This window comes from Rana temporaria, chromosome 4 (assembly GCF_905171775.1).
Source record: "Rana temporaria chromosome 4, aRanTem1.1, whole genome shotgun sequence".
Classification (NCBI taxonomy): Eukaryota; Metazoa; Chordata; class Amphibia; order Anura; family Ranidae; genus Rana; species Rana temporaria.
In genome coordinates, this window is record NC_053492.1 from 460,817,370 (window position 1) to 460,832,794 (window position 15,425).

Genomic DNA, 15,425 nt, shown 5'->3' on the forward strand with positions numbered 1-15,425 from the left:
ACATTTCCAAACTACCATTCAGGGACACCCCCCCCTTCCCAAAAATCAGCTTGTGCTGTAACGAATCACAGCTCAGTGATTGGACACAAGAGGCAGGATTTATGATTTCTCCAATCACAAGCAGGGGGTGGGGACTGTGCTCCTCCAGGCATTTCCAACCAGGACAAGTACAGTCAGTGAGTAAAGCGGTGATGTGGGAGCCTTTTTTTGGGGGCATTAGTTTGGCTTGGGGGGTGGCTGTGTCAGTTTCATTCTGGGACACTGTATTGTCCTGGAATGAAGGTGCCTGGGACAGAACTGCAAAATGTGGGACTGTCCCGGGCTTTTCGGGACACGTGGTCACCCTACTCCATAGATACAGTGGAGTGACCAAGCATGGCCACCCAGAAAAAGGAGGGAGGTGTATTATCCTTGGGTACCAGGTGAAAATAAAGCAAAAAAAAGGGCTTGTTTACGTGAAAAAAATGTTTTCTATGAGCCGTGTTCACACCATAAATATGCAGTGATGTTCAGAAAAACGCAACTCAACAGACAAGTCCTTAAAAAGAAAATGAATGCAGCCACCAAATCTAAGGACTAGTAAGATGCAATATGTTACATTTTGTTGTCATGATACATGCGTCATGCAAAATAAATGTATGAATTGTGAACAGCGATACTGTCCCGAGTGGTACACTTGTCAAACACCAGTAAAACTAAAGAATATTTGGATGGGAAGCTTATCAGGATCATAAGTCTGTAGGGGTTACTGTACGTTTTATTACACTGAATGTCCCAGCTCTATAAAAACACCCCTGCTGGAGCGGATGGTAGTCCAAAACACTGATGCTGCTAACCTAGCCAGTAGAGCCCTATGGTAAACTGCAGAGTCAATAAAAGCAGCACACTCAGGTGGACAAGAGGAGGAACTATGTCCACCTTGGGTTCATAAATCATTCTAGAAAAAATCTTCTGAATCATGACCATGTCAAAGGTAAAAGTCGGTACCATGGCACTTGGTTGTGATGTAGGGCTCCACTGGTGAGACGTAAACTATCACTCTCTGTGGCCAATCAATCAATGGGGTGGGGGGACCCAGGCATGCAGTGAGATCCAACAAAATGGCGGCAGTCAGCATCCTACTGGAGTGCTATGGAACTGACTTAACTATGACATGTTCATGAAGCTGAAAATTCTTTCTGGACGGATTATGAACCTTTGGCGGGCATAGTTCCCCTCTTCTTGCCCACCTGAGTGCACTACTTTTATTGACTCTGCAATGTACATTTTATTACAGCACATTAAATGCATGCATCTGCAAGGCATTGGGTAAGAGTACATAATAATAAGTCCCATAATCTGACAGTTTTAGGTTGAGTATCACTTTTTCTGCCACATATTAGCACACAGAGGACAGCTGGGCTGGGCATGCTCAAACGAAACAAAAGGAGAGGTGTTTCATGCAGTGGCTGTAAAAAAATGCCTGAATCCTACAACCGCCTTCTTACAATATCGGAGTATTGCTCCATCGTCTTGCAACCACTGGTCTTAAGGCTCAACGTGTCTAAAGGAAGAAAGATTTGTAGCCCAAACACCCAGACAAATCATTTTGTCATAGGAATAGAATGCTCTGGACAAGAGCTGTTCCCCATTGTTCTAAAATCAAACACAACCATATTCATACCAAACACTTTGATTATCTTCTGACACTAGTAAGGTAGACTCAGCTTCACTACTATGTAGACATTGGGGGTCTGAACATTCACTTGTGTTCAGTACATGATTACTGGACTTTGGACAATCTTGCTGTTGAGTAGATGGGACACTAAACTGTCTATCTCCAGGTGGTCCACTGATGCTACTCACCAAATTCGGGTTGAGTGAGAGGTAGGGGCAAGACATGCACGGTGAAGTGTAGGATATGATATGGGTCCCTTCTGATAGGCTGCTTTTTCTATGGCAAACTACATCGCAACCTGAACAATGTTGAGGATCATTGCTAACCATACACGGAAGGGGTATGCTGGAGAGAACGTTAGGCAAGGGCTTGACTCTACTGTACTCACTCGATAAAGATGGAGCATCTTCCTGTGTCGGTGATGGATCAACTGATACAGGTGACCTATTGTCTTTGGATAAAAAATCATGAATACTTGTCCTACGTGTGGTCCCCTCGGCCGTGGAGATGACACTGCTAGCACGAGGTAAGGTGGCGAATTGGCTGGGCTCTTTAGCCGTTTGTCGTTGTGTACACGCCATCCCTGGACTTAGAGCAGCGCTTCCATCTACAGATTGCGTGACCGTCTCTACAGGGAATGTGAATCGCATATTCTCCTCTTTTTTCCAAGTGTTGGGTCGTGTACACGGCTCTGCTTTCCCAGTCTTTTTGTCACCCACTGCTAGGCCAGGAGACAGCTGTGACGGAGACTGTAATCCTGAAAATTCAGCGGAGCCAGACAAGCTTTTCATGACTTCGTCTAGAAGGTTTTCCTGGCTTCCAGACCGAATCTACGAAAATAGAAAACATTGGAAGTAACAGGTGTTTGCCTATTTTAATATGATCAATAGGCCGGTACAGGAGACATTAAATCTGTTGTTATGCAGGCTGGTTCATGCTACACACAGTATACAAAATCAGACTGCACTGGTGCAAGTGTATGATTGGGGCAGAACTCAAAAGGAAAATATGGACGGCCGCACACCAAAAAACCTTTAAAAGGTAGCCTTTCATGGTAAAAAAGTAAAACAGCACTACAAAGCACAGCAAGCAGTGGGGTATATAGCTGACGCGTTTCACACTGGAGTTCAGTGCTTAGTCATAGCTAAAAAGCTATGTTAGCTATGACTAAGCACTGAACTCCAGTGTGAAAGGCATCAGATTTATACCCCACTGCTTGCTGTGTAGTGCCTTTTCCTTTTTTACCATTAACGACTTGCCGACCTGCCGCTGTCATTCTACGGCGTCAGGTTGGCTCTCCTGTGCGAGAGCCGTAGCTCTATGTCGACTCTCTCGCAAGCCACTAGGGGCACGCACGCGCCCCCGACTCCCGTGCCCGGCGGGCGCGATCCCCGCCGGGCACACGCTATCGCTCGTTACAGAGCGGGGACCGGGAGCTGTGTGTGTAAACACACAGCTGCCGGTCCTGTCAGGGGGGGGGGGAACGCTAATCCTCTGTTCATACAATGTATGAACGGAAGATCAGTCATTTCCCCTAGTAAGGCCACTCCCCCCACAGTAAGAACACACCCAGGGACATACTTAACCCTTTCCCCGCCCCCTAGTGTTAACCCGTTCACTGCCAGTGGTTTTTATAGTAATCCAATGCATTTTTATAGCACTGATAGCTATAAAAATGCCAATGGTCCCAAAAATGTGTCAAAAGCGTCCGAAGTGTCCGCCATAATGTCGCAGTACCGAAAAAAAATCGCTGATCGCCGCCATTACTAGTAAGAAAAAAATATTAATAAAAATGGCATAAAAATACCCCCTATTTTGTAAATGCTACAACTTTTGCGCAAACCAATCAAACGCTTATTGCAATTTTTTTTTCCGAAAAATATGTAGAAGAATACGTATCGGCCTAAACTGAGGGAAAAAAACTTTTTTTTATATATTTTTGAGGGATATTTATTACAGCAAAAAGTAAAAAATATACATTTTTTTCAAAATTGTCGCTCTATTTTTGTTTATAGCGCAAAAACTAAAAACCGCAGGGGTGATCAAATACCACCAAAAGAAAGCTCTATTTGTGGGAAAAAAAGGACGCCAATTTTGTTTGGGAGCCACGTCGCACGACTGCGCAATTGTCAGTTAAAGCGACGCAGTGCCGAATCGCAAAAAGTGCTCTGGTCTTTGACCAGCAAAATGGTCCGGGGGGTTAAGCGGTTAAAGGCTACCTTTTAAAGTTTTTTTGGTGTGCGGCCGTCCCTATTTTCCTTTTGAGTTCTGCTTCGTGCATTGCCGGCACCCACGGTTTCTGAGAGGACACTGATTGCACAGTGCACTCACCAGGAGCGGCAGTCCCTCCTTTCCCATTTGTATGATTGGGTCTAACCACTACGCTATCCAAAAAAAAAAAAAAATACAAATCCTTCTGATGTCCTTGAAGTTTAGCTATACAAAAACACTCTTTAATGTTCACAATTAACTTCCAAGAATAAACAGTTATTCTCCAGAAAAGGATTGTATGTGTACTATAAATCAGCAGCTTTGATGCCCAGATGGCCATGTAAGCATTCTATGTAGTGCTGTGCTGTCACAAATGATTATTATAATCAAGTGCAGCCTCCAATTTCCATATGTCCTACTCCGTTCTCTTCCCTAACATCATTCTTCAACATCTGGAATGCACTTTTGTTTTGTAAAAAAAAAAAATGACGTTAACATCTAAAAACAAACATACAGCCCTCTCTATTGCCTTATACAGTAGTTGCCCAATTTCCTAAGCATGTTCTACCAAGCCGCAAAAATGGGGTTTCTTTTTTTTTTTATACGTTTTTATTCAATTCTTTAACTAGGAATATAAATAAAGCTGCAAATAAAACCTTATATGGTTTCATAGCAATAAAATCTCCGTAAATAAACATTTTTATATTATTGTAACACAAAAAGTAAAATAGAAAAAATAAAATAAAAACTATTGCAATATACAGTAGTTGCCCAATTTCCTAAGCATGTTCTACCAAGCAGCAAAATGGAGTTTCAACCAAGAAATCTAGAAATGACATAACCTATGAAAGTTTTCATTACAATCAGATATAAAAACGAGAGAGAGATTAATGCCGCGTACACACGGTCGTTTTTCGGCATGAAAAAAAAATTTTTTTTCAGCATGTCCAAAAAACAACGTTTTTCCAACTTCATCATTAAAAAAAACATTGTTTTTGAAAAATGATGAACAAAGCGCGGTGACGCACAACACGTACGACGGCACTCTGAAGGGGAAGTTCTATTCGCCTTTGGGCTGCTTTTAGCTGATTCCTTGTTAGTAAAAAACGATTTGCGCTTTTCTGTCTGTTACAGCGCGATGAATGTGCTTACTCCATTATGAATGGTAGTTTTACCAGAACGAGCGCTCCCATCTCATAACTCGCTTCTGGGCATGCGCGGGTTTAAAACGTCGTTTTAGCCCACACACGGTCATTTTTTACAACCCGAAAAACGACATTTTAAAAAACGCCGAAAAACTATGTGAAGCCCACACACAATGATTTCAAATGACGTTTTTAAAAACGTCGTTTTTTTTCATGGCGAAAAACGACCGTGTGTATGCGGCATAAGCCCTAAAAAAAGAAAAAAGGCCAACAACTTAAGGGGGTTGTAAAGGTACATTTCCCCCCCCCCCCTAAATATCTTCCTTTACCTTAGTGCAGTCCTCCTTCACTTACCTCATCCTTCCATTTTGCTTTTTAACGTCCTTATTTCTTCTGAGAAATCCTCACTTCATGTTCTTCTGTCTGTAACTCCACACAGTAATGTGAGGCTTTCTCCCTGGTGTGGAGTGTCGTGCTCGCCCCCTCCCTTGGACTACGGGAGAGTCAGGACGCTCTCTACGTTGCAGATAGAGAAAGGAGCTGCAACGTAGAGGGCGAGCACAACACTCCACACCAGGGACAAAGCCTTGCATTACTGTGTGGAGTTACAGACAGAAGAACAGGAAGTGAGGATTTCTCAGAAGAAATAAGGACATTTAAAAGCAAAATGGAAGGATGAGGTAAGTGAAGGAGGACTGCACTAAGGTAAAGGAAGATATTTAGGAAAAAAAAAATGGTACCTTTACAACCCCTTTAAGACCCATCTCATTGCTCCCATTCACCTCTAAAACATCTTCTAAAAAATCTTCTCGAACACTTCGTCTACAACCGTCTCAGCTCCTACCGCAGTGAAAATAACCTTCTTGATCCCTTACAGTCTGGCTTTTGCTAGTAGAATTTCACAGAAACTGCCTTACTAAAACTCAACGATCTACTTACTGCTAAAACCAATGGCCACTACTCCATACTCTAACTACTTGACCTCTCTGCAGCCTTTGATACTGTTGATCACCCGCTCCTCAGAAAACTCCATTCCCTTGGCCTCCAAGATTCTCCTCTATCCTGGTTCTCTACCTTCCACAGTGCTCCCTTCAGTGTTATCTACAACTATCTCCTCCTCACTATTGCCCCTTGTGGGGTTTCCCAAGGCTCCGTTCTTGGACCCCTTCTCTTCTCTATCTACACCTCCTCCCTTGGTCACTTGATAACCGCACACGGCTTCCAATACCACTTATAAGCTGATGACACCCAAATCTGTCTGTCTACTCCTCACCTCAGTCCTTCAGTCTCCTCTCGCATTACTAACTTACTGACATATCAGCATGAAAATCCCAATAAGTATATATTAATTGGTTTGCCCAAAAGTTATAGGGTCTACAAATGATGGAATTTTTATTTATTTTTTACTAGTAATGGAGGCGATCAGTGATTTTTAGCGGGACTGCGACATTGCAGCAGACAAATCTGACACTAAGTGACACTTTTTGGGGACCAGTGACACTAATGCAGTGATCAGCGCTAAAAAAAATGCACTGTCACTGTACTGACACTGGCAGGGAAGGGGTTAACATCATAGGCGTCCTTTATTAGCTTTCTTGCCCTTTTCTGGACTCTATCCAGTTCCAGCAGATCCTTCTTGACTGGAGCCCAGAACTGGACAGCATACTCCAGGTGCGGCCAGACCAGAGTCCTGTAGAGTGGGCGAATTATTGTTTTATCTCTGGAGTTGATCCCCTTTTTAATGCATGCCAATTTTGTGTTTGCTTTGCTTGCAGCAGCCTGGCATCGAATGCCATTGTGATCTACTAGGACCCCCCAGTGCATAGATTGCATTCATATTTTTGGAACCCAAATGCATTTTCCCCTTGGCGCTGAGTGTTCGCATATATGCAGCCTCGGGTTTAAGGGGTTATGCCGGCATGACGCCCGCAGCTGCAGGCATCATCCCGATACTGTTTTTTAAAGCGGGCGGTCGGCTTTCCAGGGATAACAACCGATGCGGCTAAAACCCGATCCGCGATGCGCCACTTCCAGCGCCTAAAGACAGACTGGCACGAAGCCGGAAACTGCTTTGTTCCAATCTCCTGAATGTAAACACAGAAAAGACATCACAACGTCACTTCCGGTTTTCTCAGCTGCCAATGGCACCGGTTTAAAAAAAAAATAAAAAAATACAGTATTCAGAATCGCCGTTTTTGTCGATCTGAATACTTCGAAGTGCAAAGGAGGGATTTAAGGTCTTAGTTTTGAAAACAATTCACACCTTTAGTCATATATATTGTAGAATTGGTAAATATGAGGTCTTGCTGACACAGAGAATGGGATTATGTGACTAGAATAGGATGGTTTCACAATTTCTACACCTTCCATCCCGTTATTGGACAACAGCTGCCTTTCCATAGTATTGGATTACGATGTTGGATCGACCTACCTAAGCTGATAATGTTAGCAACTTCTGACGTAGCTATTGTGAGTATGGCTGAATTTGCGTGTGCGATTGACCGGATCTTTCGCCTCGCCTCTTTCACTACCTTCTTTAAACAGCATGGGCGGGTCTGTGGGATTCAATCGCTTTGGTTGGGGCCCAGAGGAAAGATTTCCCCCTTTTTTCCCCTCCCTAACCACACCCCCTTTCTCCCTTTTGCTTTTTCTCCCTCTACCCCCCCCCCCCCCAGCCCTCTTTTTTATTCCTACAGCCCCTCTTCTTGTGTTCTTCTCCACCGCTCTTTATTTGCTGGCACGCACAGCCTTGTCACTCCTGTAATAGGCCCATTCCCTTGGTTTTGCCTTCTGATATCCTACCCTGCCCAGGAGCGGACTGACAACTCATGGGGCCCCCTGGCAATAGGAGATTATAGGGCCCCCAGGCAATAGGAGATTATGGGGCCCCCTGGCAATAGGAGATTATGGGGCCCCCTGGCAATAGGAGATTATGGGGCCCCCTGGCAATAGGAGATTATGGGGCCCCCTGGCAATAGGAGATTATGGGGCCCCCTGGCAATAGGAAATTATGGGGCCCCCCAGGCAATAGGAGATTATGGGGCCACACAGTACACACACACACACACACACACATACAGTATACATACACAGTATACACACACAGACACACAGTATACATACACACACTGAAAAGATACTGGAGAGGCGGGGCAGCTATAATCTTGGGATTTAAAAAAAAAAAAAAAAAAAGATTTTTACATACTGTCCCTGGTTTTACTGAGGCTGGCAACCCTGATGGGGCCCCCTAGTGGCATGGGGCCCTCGGGCAGTGCCCGAGTGCCCGAATGGTCAGTCTGCCCCTGACCCAAGCTACCCCTCTATAAAGGCTTCTAGGGCCTGTCAGACACCCATTTTAATCCCTGGGGGATGAGAAAGGACCAGGCTTGACAGGTCTACATGTGCCTTTGGTACATTTACGGTTAATGTTGGACAAGCCTCGTGGTATGTTATCTGTGAGTACATGGACATTTATGAGCTCACATTTTGTTGTAACTGTGATGCCGCGTACACATGACCGTTTTTCATGACTAAAATGGTCATTAAAAACGATCGTGTGTGGGCTCCAGAGCATTTTTCATGACGTGCAAAATGGCCATCAAAAATTTAGAACATGCTCTAATATTTTGCGTCGCTTTTCACGTCGTGTGCAGGCTTTAACGACATTAAAAAAAACGTGCATGCTCAGAAGCAAGGTATGAGACGGGAGACTGAAAAGCGCGAATCATCTCTCACCAAACTTTTACCAACACGAAATCAGCAAAAGCAGCCCCAAGGGTGGCACCATCCAAATGGAACTTCCTCTTTATAGCGATGTCATACGTGTTGTACGTCACCGCGCTTTGCTAGAGCATTTTTTTTTTACGATAGTCTGTATGCAAGGCAGGCTTGACAAGAATCACGTAAAAAAAACGTAATTTTCAATGTTCTAGAAAAAAACGGTCGCGTGTACGCGGCATTAGGCTTATGAATGATATATGTTCTCATAAGACTTGCTTTTCTTCTGTAATGTTTGCTTTACATGCCGGTGTTACCTTTGTAACTGATCTTGTGCTGTGTTGTTTCACCCGCCCAAAGGGGCATTGCCATTTTTGTAACGGATTACGTGATCTCTATTAGTTGCACTTTTTTCCTCAATAAAGTTTTTGTGAGAAAAAATAAATAAAATAAAATGTTGGTGCTACCTGCATGGATATAAATGTTGGGGTATATCCCTTAACCACATCCATACCGCGTCATTGTAAAATAACGGCGGCATGAACCCCTCCTCGATCCGGGTGGACGTCATATGACGTCCTGTGTTTCCCGGCGATCTAGGGCTCACGCGGCGACGCTCGTGACCTGGCGCGGGTGCCCGGCGGCCGCGATTGTCGCCGGGTGCCCGCGATTGTCGGTAATCACGGCAGGAGTGTGGATCTGTGTGTGTAAACACACAGATCCACCTCCTGTCAGCGGTAAGGAGACCAATGTGTGTTCCCAGTACAGAGGAACACACATCGGTCTCCTCCCCTTGAGAGTCCCCTCCCCCCTACAGTTACACATCTTAGGGACACATATTAACCCCTTCAACGCCCCCTAGTGGTTAACCCCTTCCCTGCCAGTCACATTTACACAGTAATCAATGCATATTTATAGCATTAATCGCTGTATAAATGTGAATGGTCTCAAAAACGTGTCAAAAGTGTCCGCCGCAATGTCACGGTGACAGTAAAAAATCGCAAATCGCCGCCAATACTAGTAAAAAAATTAATATAAAAATGCCATAAATCTATCACCTATTTTGTAGAAGCTATGACTTTTGCGCAAAAAATCAATATATGATTATTGCGTTGTTTTTTTTACCAAAAATATGTAGAAGAATACGTATCGGCCTAAACTGAGGAAAAAATATGTTTTTTAAAAAAAAAAATGTGATATTTATTAAATAAAAAAGTAAAAAATTGTGTTTTTTTTTTAAATTTTCGCTCTTTTGTTTATAGCGCAAAAAATAAAACCGCAGAGATGATCAAATACCACCAAAAGAAAGCTCTATTTGTGGGAACAAAATGATAAAAAAATTGTTTGGGTACAGTGTAGCACGACCGCGCAATTGTCATTTAAAGTGCGACAGTGCTGAAAGTGGCTTGGGCAGTAAGGTGCGTAAGTGCCCGGTATGGAAGTGGTTAAATTCATTAAAACTGAAGTGGCTTGGATAAGCGTGGAAATGCCTTCAACATTACAGAACAAGTCTAGTTAAATGTCAGTGTCTACTACTAGATATTAGAGGACAAGCTCTCCAACTCACCTGGCTTACAGTGAGCTTGCTGCTTTCCTCTAAGAATTGCTTGAGGGAGACCATCTCACTTCCGGGTGACCCCAGCCTCTTCTTCGACTGGGCAAGGCATTCCGCTCCATCACACGACTGGAGTCTAAGCATGGGGCTGGATGCCGCAGACTTTTTCAAGCGCTGACCGAAATACTGGACTGGACTATTGCTGCCGGACCACACTTCATTGTCATGGTTCAAACCAAAATCTCCACTGCTGTGGCTCTGGGACCTGCTCTGAGCGGTACCTGTGGTGGACCAATAAGCAGATATGAACGCAGAGTATTGAGAGTAGAAAAATGTGTTTATTCAGTCAGTAACAATTACAAAACGGCATTATTCACAAATCAGAGCTAGGTATTGGGTCAGTTGTGGATAGATACCAACTGGCTGCATCACTCGCAGGTTTCTTACACCATCCGAGGACCCTAGAGATCTCCACACCTGTGTTCCCAACTCCTCCCTCTACAGTGGCCATTGCAAGGGTATTGCACTAATCTCTAGAATCTTTTTTGGTGCTTGCCATCAGGGATGGACTGGCCATTGGGTCTACAGGGAGTTTCCCAGTGGGCCGATGGCTCAGTGGGCCGGCTTCAGTGACAGCGGACCGCCGCCGCCCTCCGCTCCTCTGTGTCTCCCTTCCTGCAGCGCTCACCTCCTCTCCCTCTCCGCAGCGCTCACCTGGGGGGAACAAAGAAGCAAAGGGAGGACCAGAGGAGCAGGGGGGACGACAGAGGAGCATGGGGGAGGGGACAGACAGCTGACTCAACAGCTATGGCCTGAGAGTTTCTCACTTCTGCCTAATCTAGTCCCATAAGGGGGGCACCAGACTGATTCTTTGCCCCGGGTGAAATAATGTCTAGCTTCCCCACTGGTCTGCCTATAAGAGTACCAGTACCAGCCGTTCTACTCTAATAAAGTAGAACAGCTAGTGGCTAATGAAGGGGAGAGGGGGCTTGGGTGGCCGGGGGGGTGCGGGAGTTGTCCGGCCGCCATGGGAGAGACCTGTCAAAGTGGGCCAGTCTGGATGAAGTCCAGGGCCACATTTTTGTCCCAGTCCAGCCCTGCTTGCCATTATTTTCAATGGAGAAAGCAACAAGATAAAGGGGGGCAGGGCTATTTACACACTAGATTGTCAAAAGTATTAGGACGCCTGCCTTTACACGCACATGAACTTTAATGGCATCCCAGTCTTAGTCCATAGGGTTCAATATTGAGTTGGCCCACTCTTTGCAGCTATACCAGCTTTAAAGGGGTTGTAAAGGTTCATGTTTTTCACCTTAATGCATACTATGCATTAAGGTGAAAAAACATCTGTCATTTACCGGCCCCCCAGCCCCCCGTTTTACTTACCTGAGCCCATGAAAGTCCTGCGTCGCAACTGCGCTTGGTCTTTGCCCGGGCTTCTCGGCTCTTCATTGGATAGATTGATAGCAGCACAGCCATTGGCTTGTGCTGCTGTCAATCAAATCCAATGACGTGGCCACCGGGACTATGGACGCCAAATGTATGCTACGGGAGTGCGCCCGCAAGCTAACCCCCTCGGGAGAGAGCTTCCCAGAGGGGGTCAGCTATTGCGAGGAGGAGCCGCGACAGCTGCCGTGGGACCCCAGAACCAGAGGTTCGGGGCCACTCTGTGCAAAACGAGCTGCACAGTGGAGGTAAGTATTACAGGTTTGTTAAAAAAAAAAATCAAAGCTTTACAACCACTTTATCTCTTCTGTGCTGCAGCCCCCCCTAGAGCCCCCCTTTTACTTACCTGAACCCGGTCTTTCCAGCGACAGGGATGAGCACACCAGCTACAGCCAGTGCCTTGGGTCCTGATTGGATAGAGTGATAGCAGCGCAGCCATTGGCTCACGCTACTGTCAATCAAATCCAATGACACAGGAGCCGTGGGGCCGAGTCCTGCTGTCTGTGTCAATAGGACGTGGGAGTGCACCCGCACGAGTGCCCTGAAGGAGAGCAGCTCTCCACGGGGGACACTTGAGAAGAGGAGCAGCCAGGAAGAGAAGGATCTGGGGCCTCTGTGCAAAACCAGCTGCACATAATAGGTAAGCATGACATGTTTGTTTAAAAAAAATAGAACCTTTAGTTACCCTTTAACGTTGCTATTTTTAAAAAAATCAAAAGTAATAAAAAATGCAGATCTTGATGTATATATATTTATCATAGATTGCACTTATTAAAAAAAAAAAAAAAAAAAAAAAAAAAAAAAATTATATATATATATATATATATATATATATATATATATATATATATATATATATATATATATATATACACATATATATATATATATTTTTTAAAAGTGAATGCCCACCCCCCCTTGCTAGCGCGTAAATGCAAACGTATGTGTTGGTCCCGCACGCACGCAATCCACGATCGTCCCACACACGTGAGGTATCGCTGCGAATGTTGGATCACAGGCAGTAATTCTAGCACCAGACATCCTCTGTAGATATAAAGCGGTAATCTGTAAAGGTTTATTACTCATCGCCTATGGATAGTAAAATGTACGTCGTTTGAACTGTCGCCATTGTGCGGGCGTGCACAATTTTAAAGCATTACATTTTTAGTATCCATTTATTCAGCGTGACCTCATATTTTATATTTTACAAAAACATCGGGCTATGTATTGTGTTTTTTTTAACTCGGATTTAAAAAAGTGTATTTTTTTCCCAAAAAAAAAACGCTGTGCAAATACCACGTGACATACAATTTTTTGCAAAACCCACCAATTTATTCTTTAGGGCAGAGGTCTGAAACTGGTGGCCCTCCAGCTGTTGCAAACCTACAATTCCCATGAGGCATTGCAAGGCTGACGGTTACAAGTATGACTCCCACAGGCAGAGGCATGATGGGACTTGTAGTTCCGCAACAGCTGGAGGGCCGCCAGTTTGAGACCCCTGTGCTAGGGCCTCTGTTTTAAAAAAAATATATGTTTGGGGATTCTAACTAATTTCTAGCCCCAAAAAAAAGGATTTTCACATGGAAACAAAAAGTGCCAGAAAATGCCAGGTCTTCAAGTGGTGAATATTTTTTGGCTCAGATGCAGCCAATGAATTCCTGAGCTTTATACTTGTCCCGAGTCAGAACCCCCCAAAAAATCGGTATGACAGGCAACTAGTGTTTTTAAAATAAAAGTCATTAAATGGTAGACTACATACTTCCACAACAAAACACCAACAAACACAAATGGCAAAAAAAATTAAAAACAACCAGGAAAACATGATTTTGGGGTAGAAAATGCAGTGATGTGCAGCAACCCATCAGAATTCAGATAATGATCAGAGTTCTTTGTACAGCACTAATAAAAGGATAACTACACCCAAGAACAGAACAAAATATATTGCAGCTTAGGCCCCATACACATGATAGAATCCATCCGCTGAAAAATCCCAGCGAATGGGTTTCAGCGGATAGATCCTATGGTGTGTACACTCCAGCAGGTCTGTTTCCGCGGATATTTATCCCCTGGGATGGATTTCCAGCGGATAAATATTTGCTGACATGCTAAACAAATCTATCCGCTGGAATCCATCCCAACGGATGGATCCGCTGGTCTGTATAGACTCACCGGATCCATCCGTCTGAAGGGATCCCCCGCATGCGTCGTAATGATTCGACGCATGCGTGGAATTCCTTATATGACAGCGTCGCGCACGTCATAATCGCGGCGACACGTCATTGCTAGAGGATTTCGGCGCGGATTTCAATGCGATGGTGAGTACACTCCATCGCATTGGAAATCCGCACAAATCCTCGAGAGGATTTATCCGCGGAAACGGTCCGCTGGACCGTATTCGCGGATAAATCCTCTCGTGTGTATGGGGCCTTACAGTCCTTAGATGTGACGGCTGATTTCGTTTTCTTTTTTTTTTTCAAGCGAACATTTTGAGAAAATACAGAGAATACCTGTTTTTGACAGAAATGCAGTGTCCATGTCACTTCTTGTGAGCTGCACCGAAGAATACTTTCCTTCCTAGCATTCTTCTGTACCCTACCTAGTTTCCTGCCCTCCATGTAAGGCTGGGTTCACACTACGGTTTTCCCGTCCGTCAGCCGCATACGATTTATATGAAAAAACGTATGCGGCTGAAACGGACGGGAACGTATGGCACCGCACATATGTGCGTTTTCCATTAACATTAATGTTAAAGGAAAACGTATGCGGTTGCCATACTGTTTTAAAAACGACCGCAAAACCGTGGTTGAACACGGTTTTGCATACGTTTAAAAAACGTTTTGCCAGCAAATCGTACGCACCCGGATGCATCTGAGTGCATACGATTTGCAATGCATTCTCTATCTATACGTTTTCCCGTCCGGGCCCGTACGTTTTCGATACTGAAATCGTATGCGGCTGACGGACGGGAAAACCGTAGTGTGAACCCAGCCTAATAGAGATGAAGAGATACAGACATGTTTGTAGTCCATATCAGGAAAGCCGTCAAGGCTGAAATCCATGGCTCCCTCCATAGATACAGTGGAGGAATGAGGTAGCCACCCAGGAACAGGAAGTGGTATTTAAAGTGTAAGTAAACCCTATTATTGCTTTCAGCCAAGGAAGCTGCCATCTTGGCCTCTGTTTAATCTGCAACTGCCATAATGCTGCACATGTGATCCATTATGACACGGGTCATTGGATGGTTTGATAGTTTGATTGAGAGCACAACCAATATAACAGCTAGCATTGCCGGCATGCCGGGAATGTTAACTGTTTTTTGAAACTATAAAATAGAAGGGTTTACTTCCGGTTTAAAGCAGGGGTCTCCAAACTACAGCCTTCCAGTTGTTCAGGAACTACAATTCCCATCATGCCTTGTCATGTCTCTGAATGTCAGAGTTTTTCAATGCTTAATGGGGACATGTAGTTTCGCAACAACTGGAGGGCCGTAGGTTTGGAGATCCCTAATTTAGCAGAATACCGGGTAAAAAACAAAGTACAGTAAAACCTTGGTTTGAGAGTAACTTGGTTTGAGAGCGTTTTGCAAGACAAGCTATTTTTTTTTTATAAATTTTGACTTGATATACAAGCGATGTCTTGATATAAGAGCACTGTCATATCACAACTGAGTATAAAAGAGAAGAGAGGAGCCTCT

The 15,425-nt window shown here is 44.4% G+C and overlaps 1 protein-coding gene across 6 annotated transcripts in view; it reads right to left on the reverse strand.

Annotated features, from left to right (window-relative positions):
- Positions 1-15,425, reverse strand: part of CCDC88A (coiled-coil domain containing 88A) — a 317,092-nt gene that overhangs the window by 16,895 nt on the left and 284,772 nt on the right. For 4 of the 6 annotated variants that reach the window (XM_040351668.1, XM_040351667.1, XM_040351669.1 and 1 more), the window contains 2 exons: positions 10,298-10,566; positions 313-2,487 (listed from right to left, as the gene is read on the reverse strand). In XM_040351668.1, coding sequence (XP_040207602.1) covers positions 1,642-2,487; positions 10,298-10,566 — 1,115 coding nt within the window. In that variant the 3' untranslated portion in view covers positions 313-1,641. Of the gene's footprint in view, positions 1-312; positions 2,488-10,297; positions 10,567-15,425 lie in introns of those variants that run through there. The other 2 variants (XM_040351671.1, XM_040351670.1) reach the window with 1 other exon arrangement.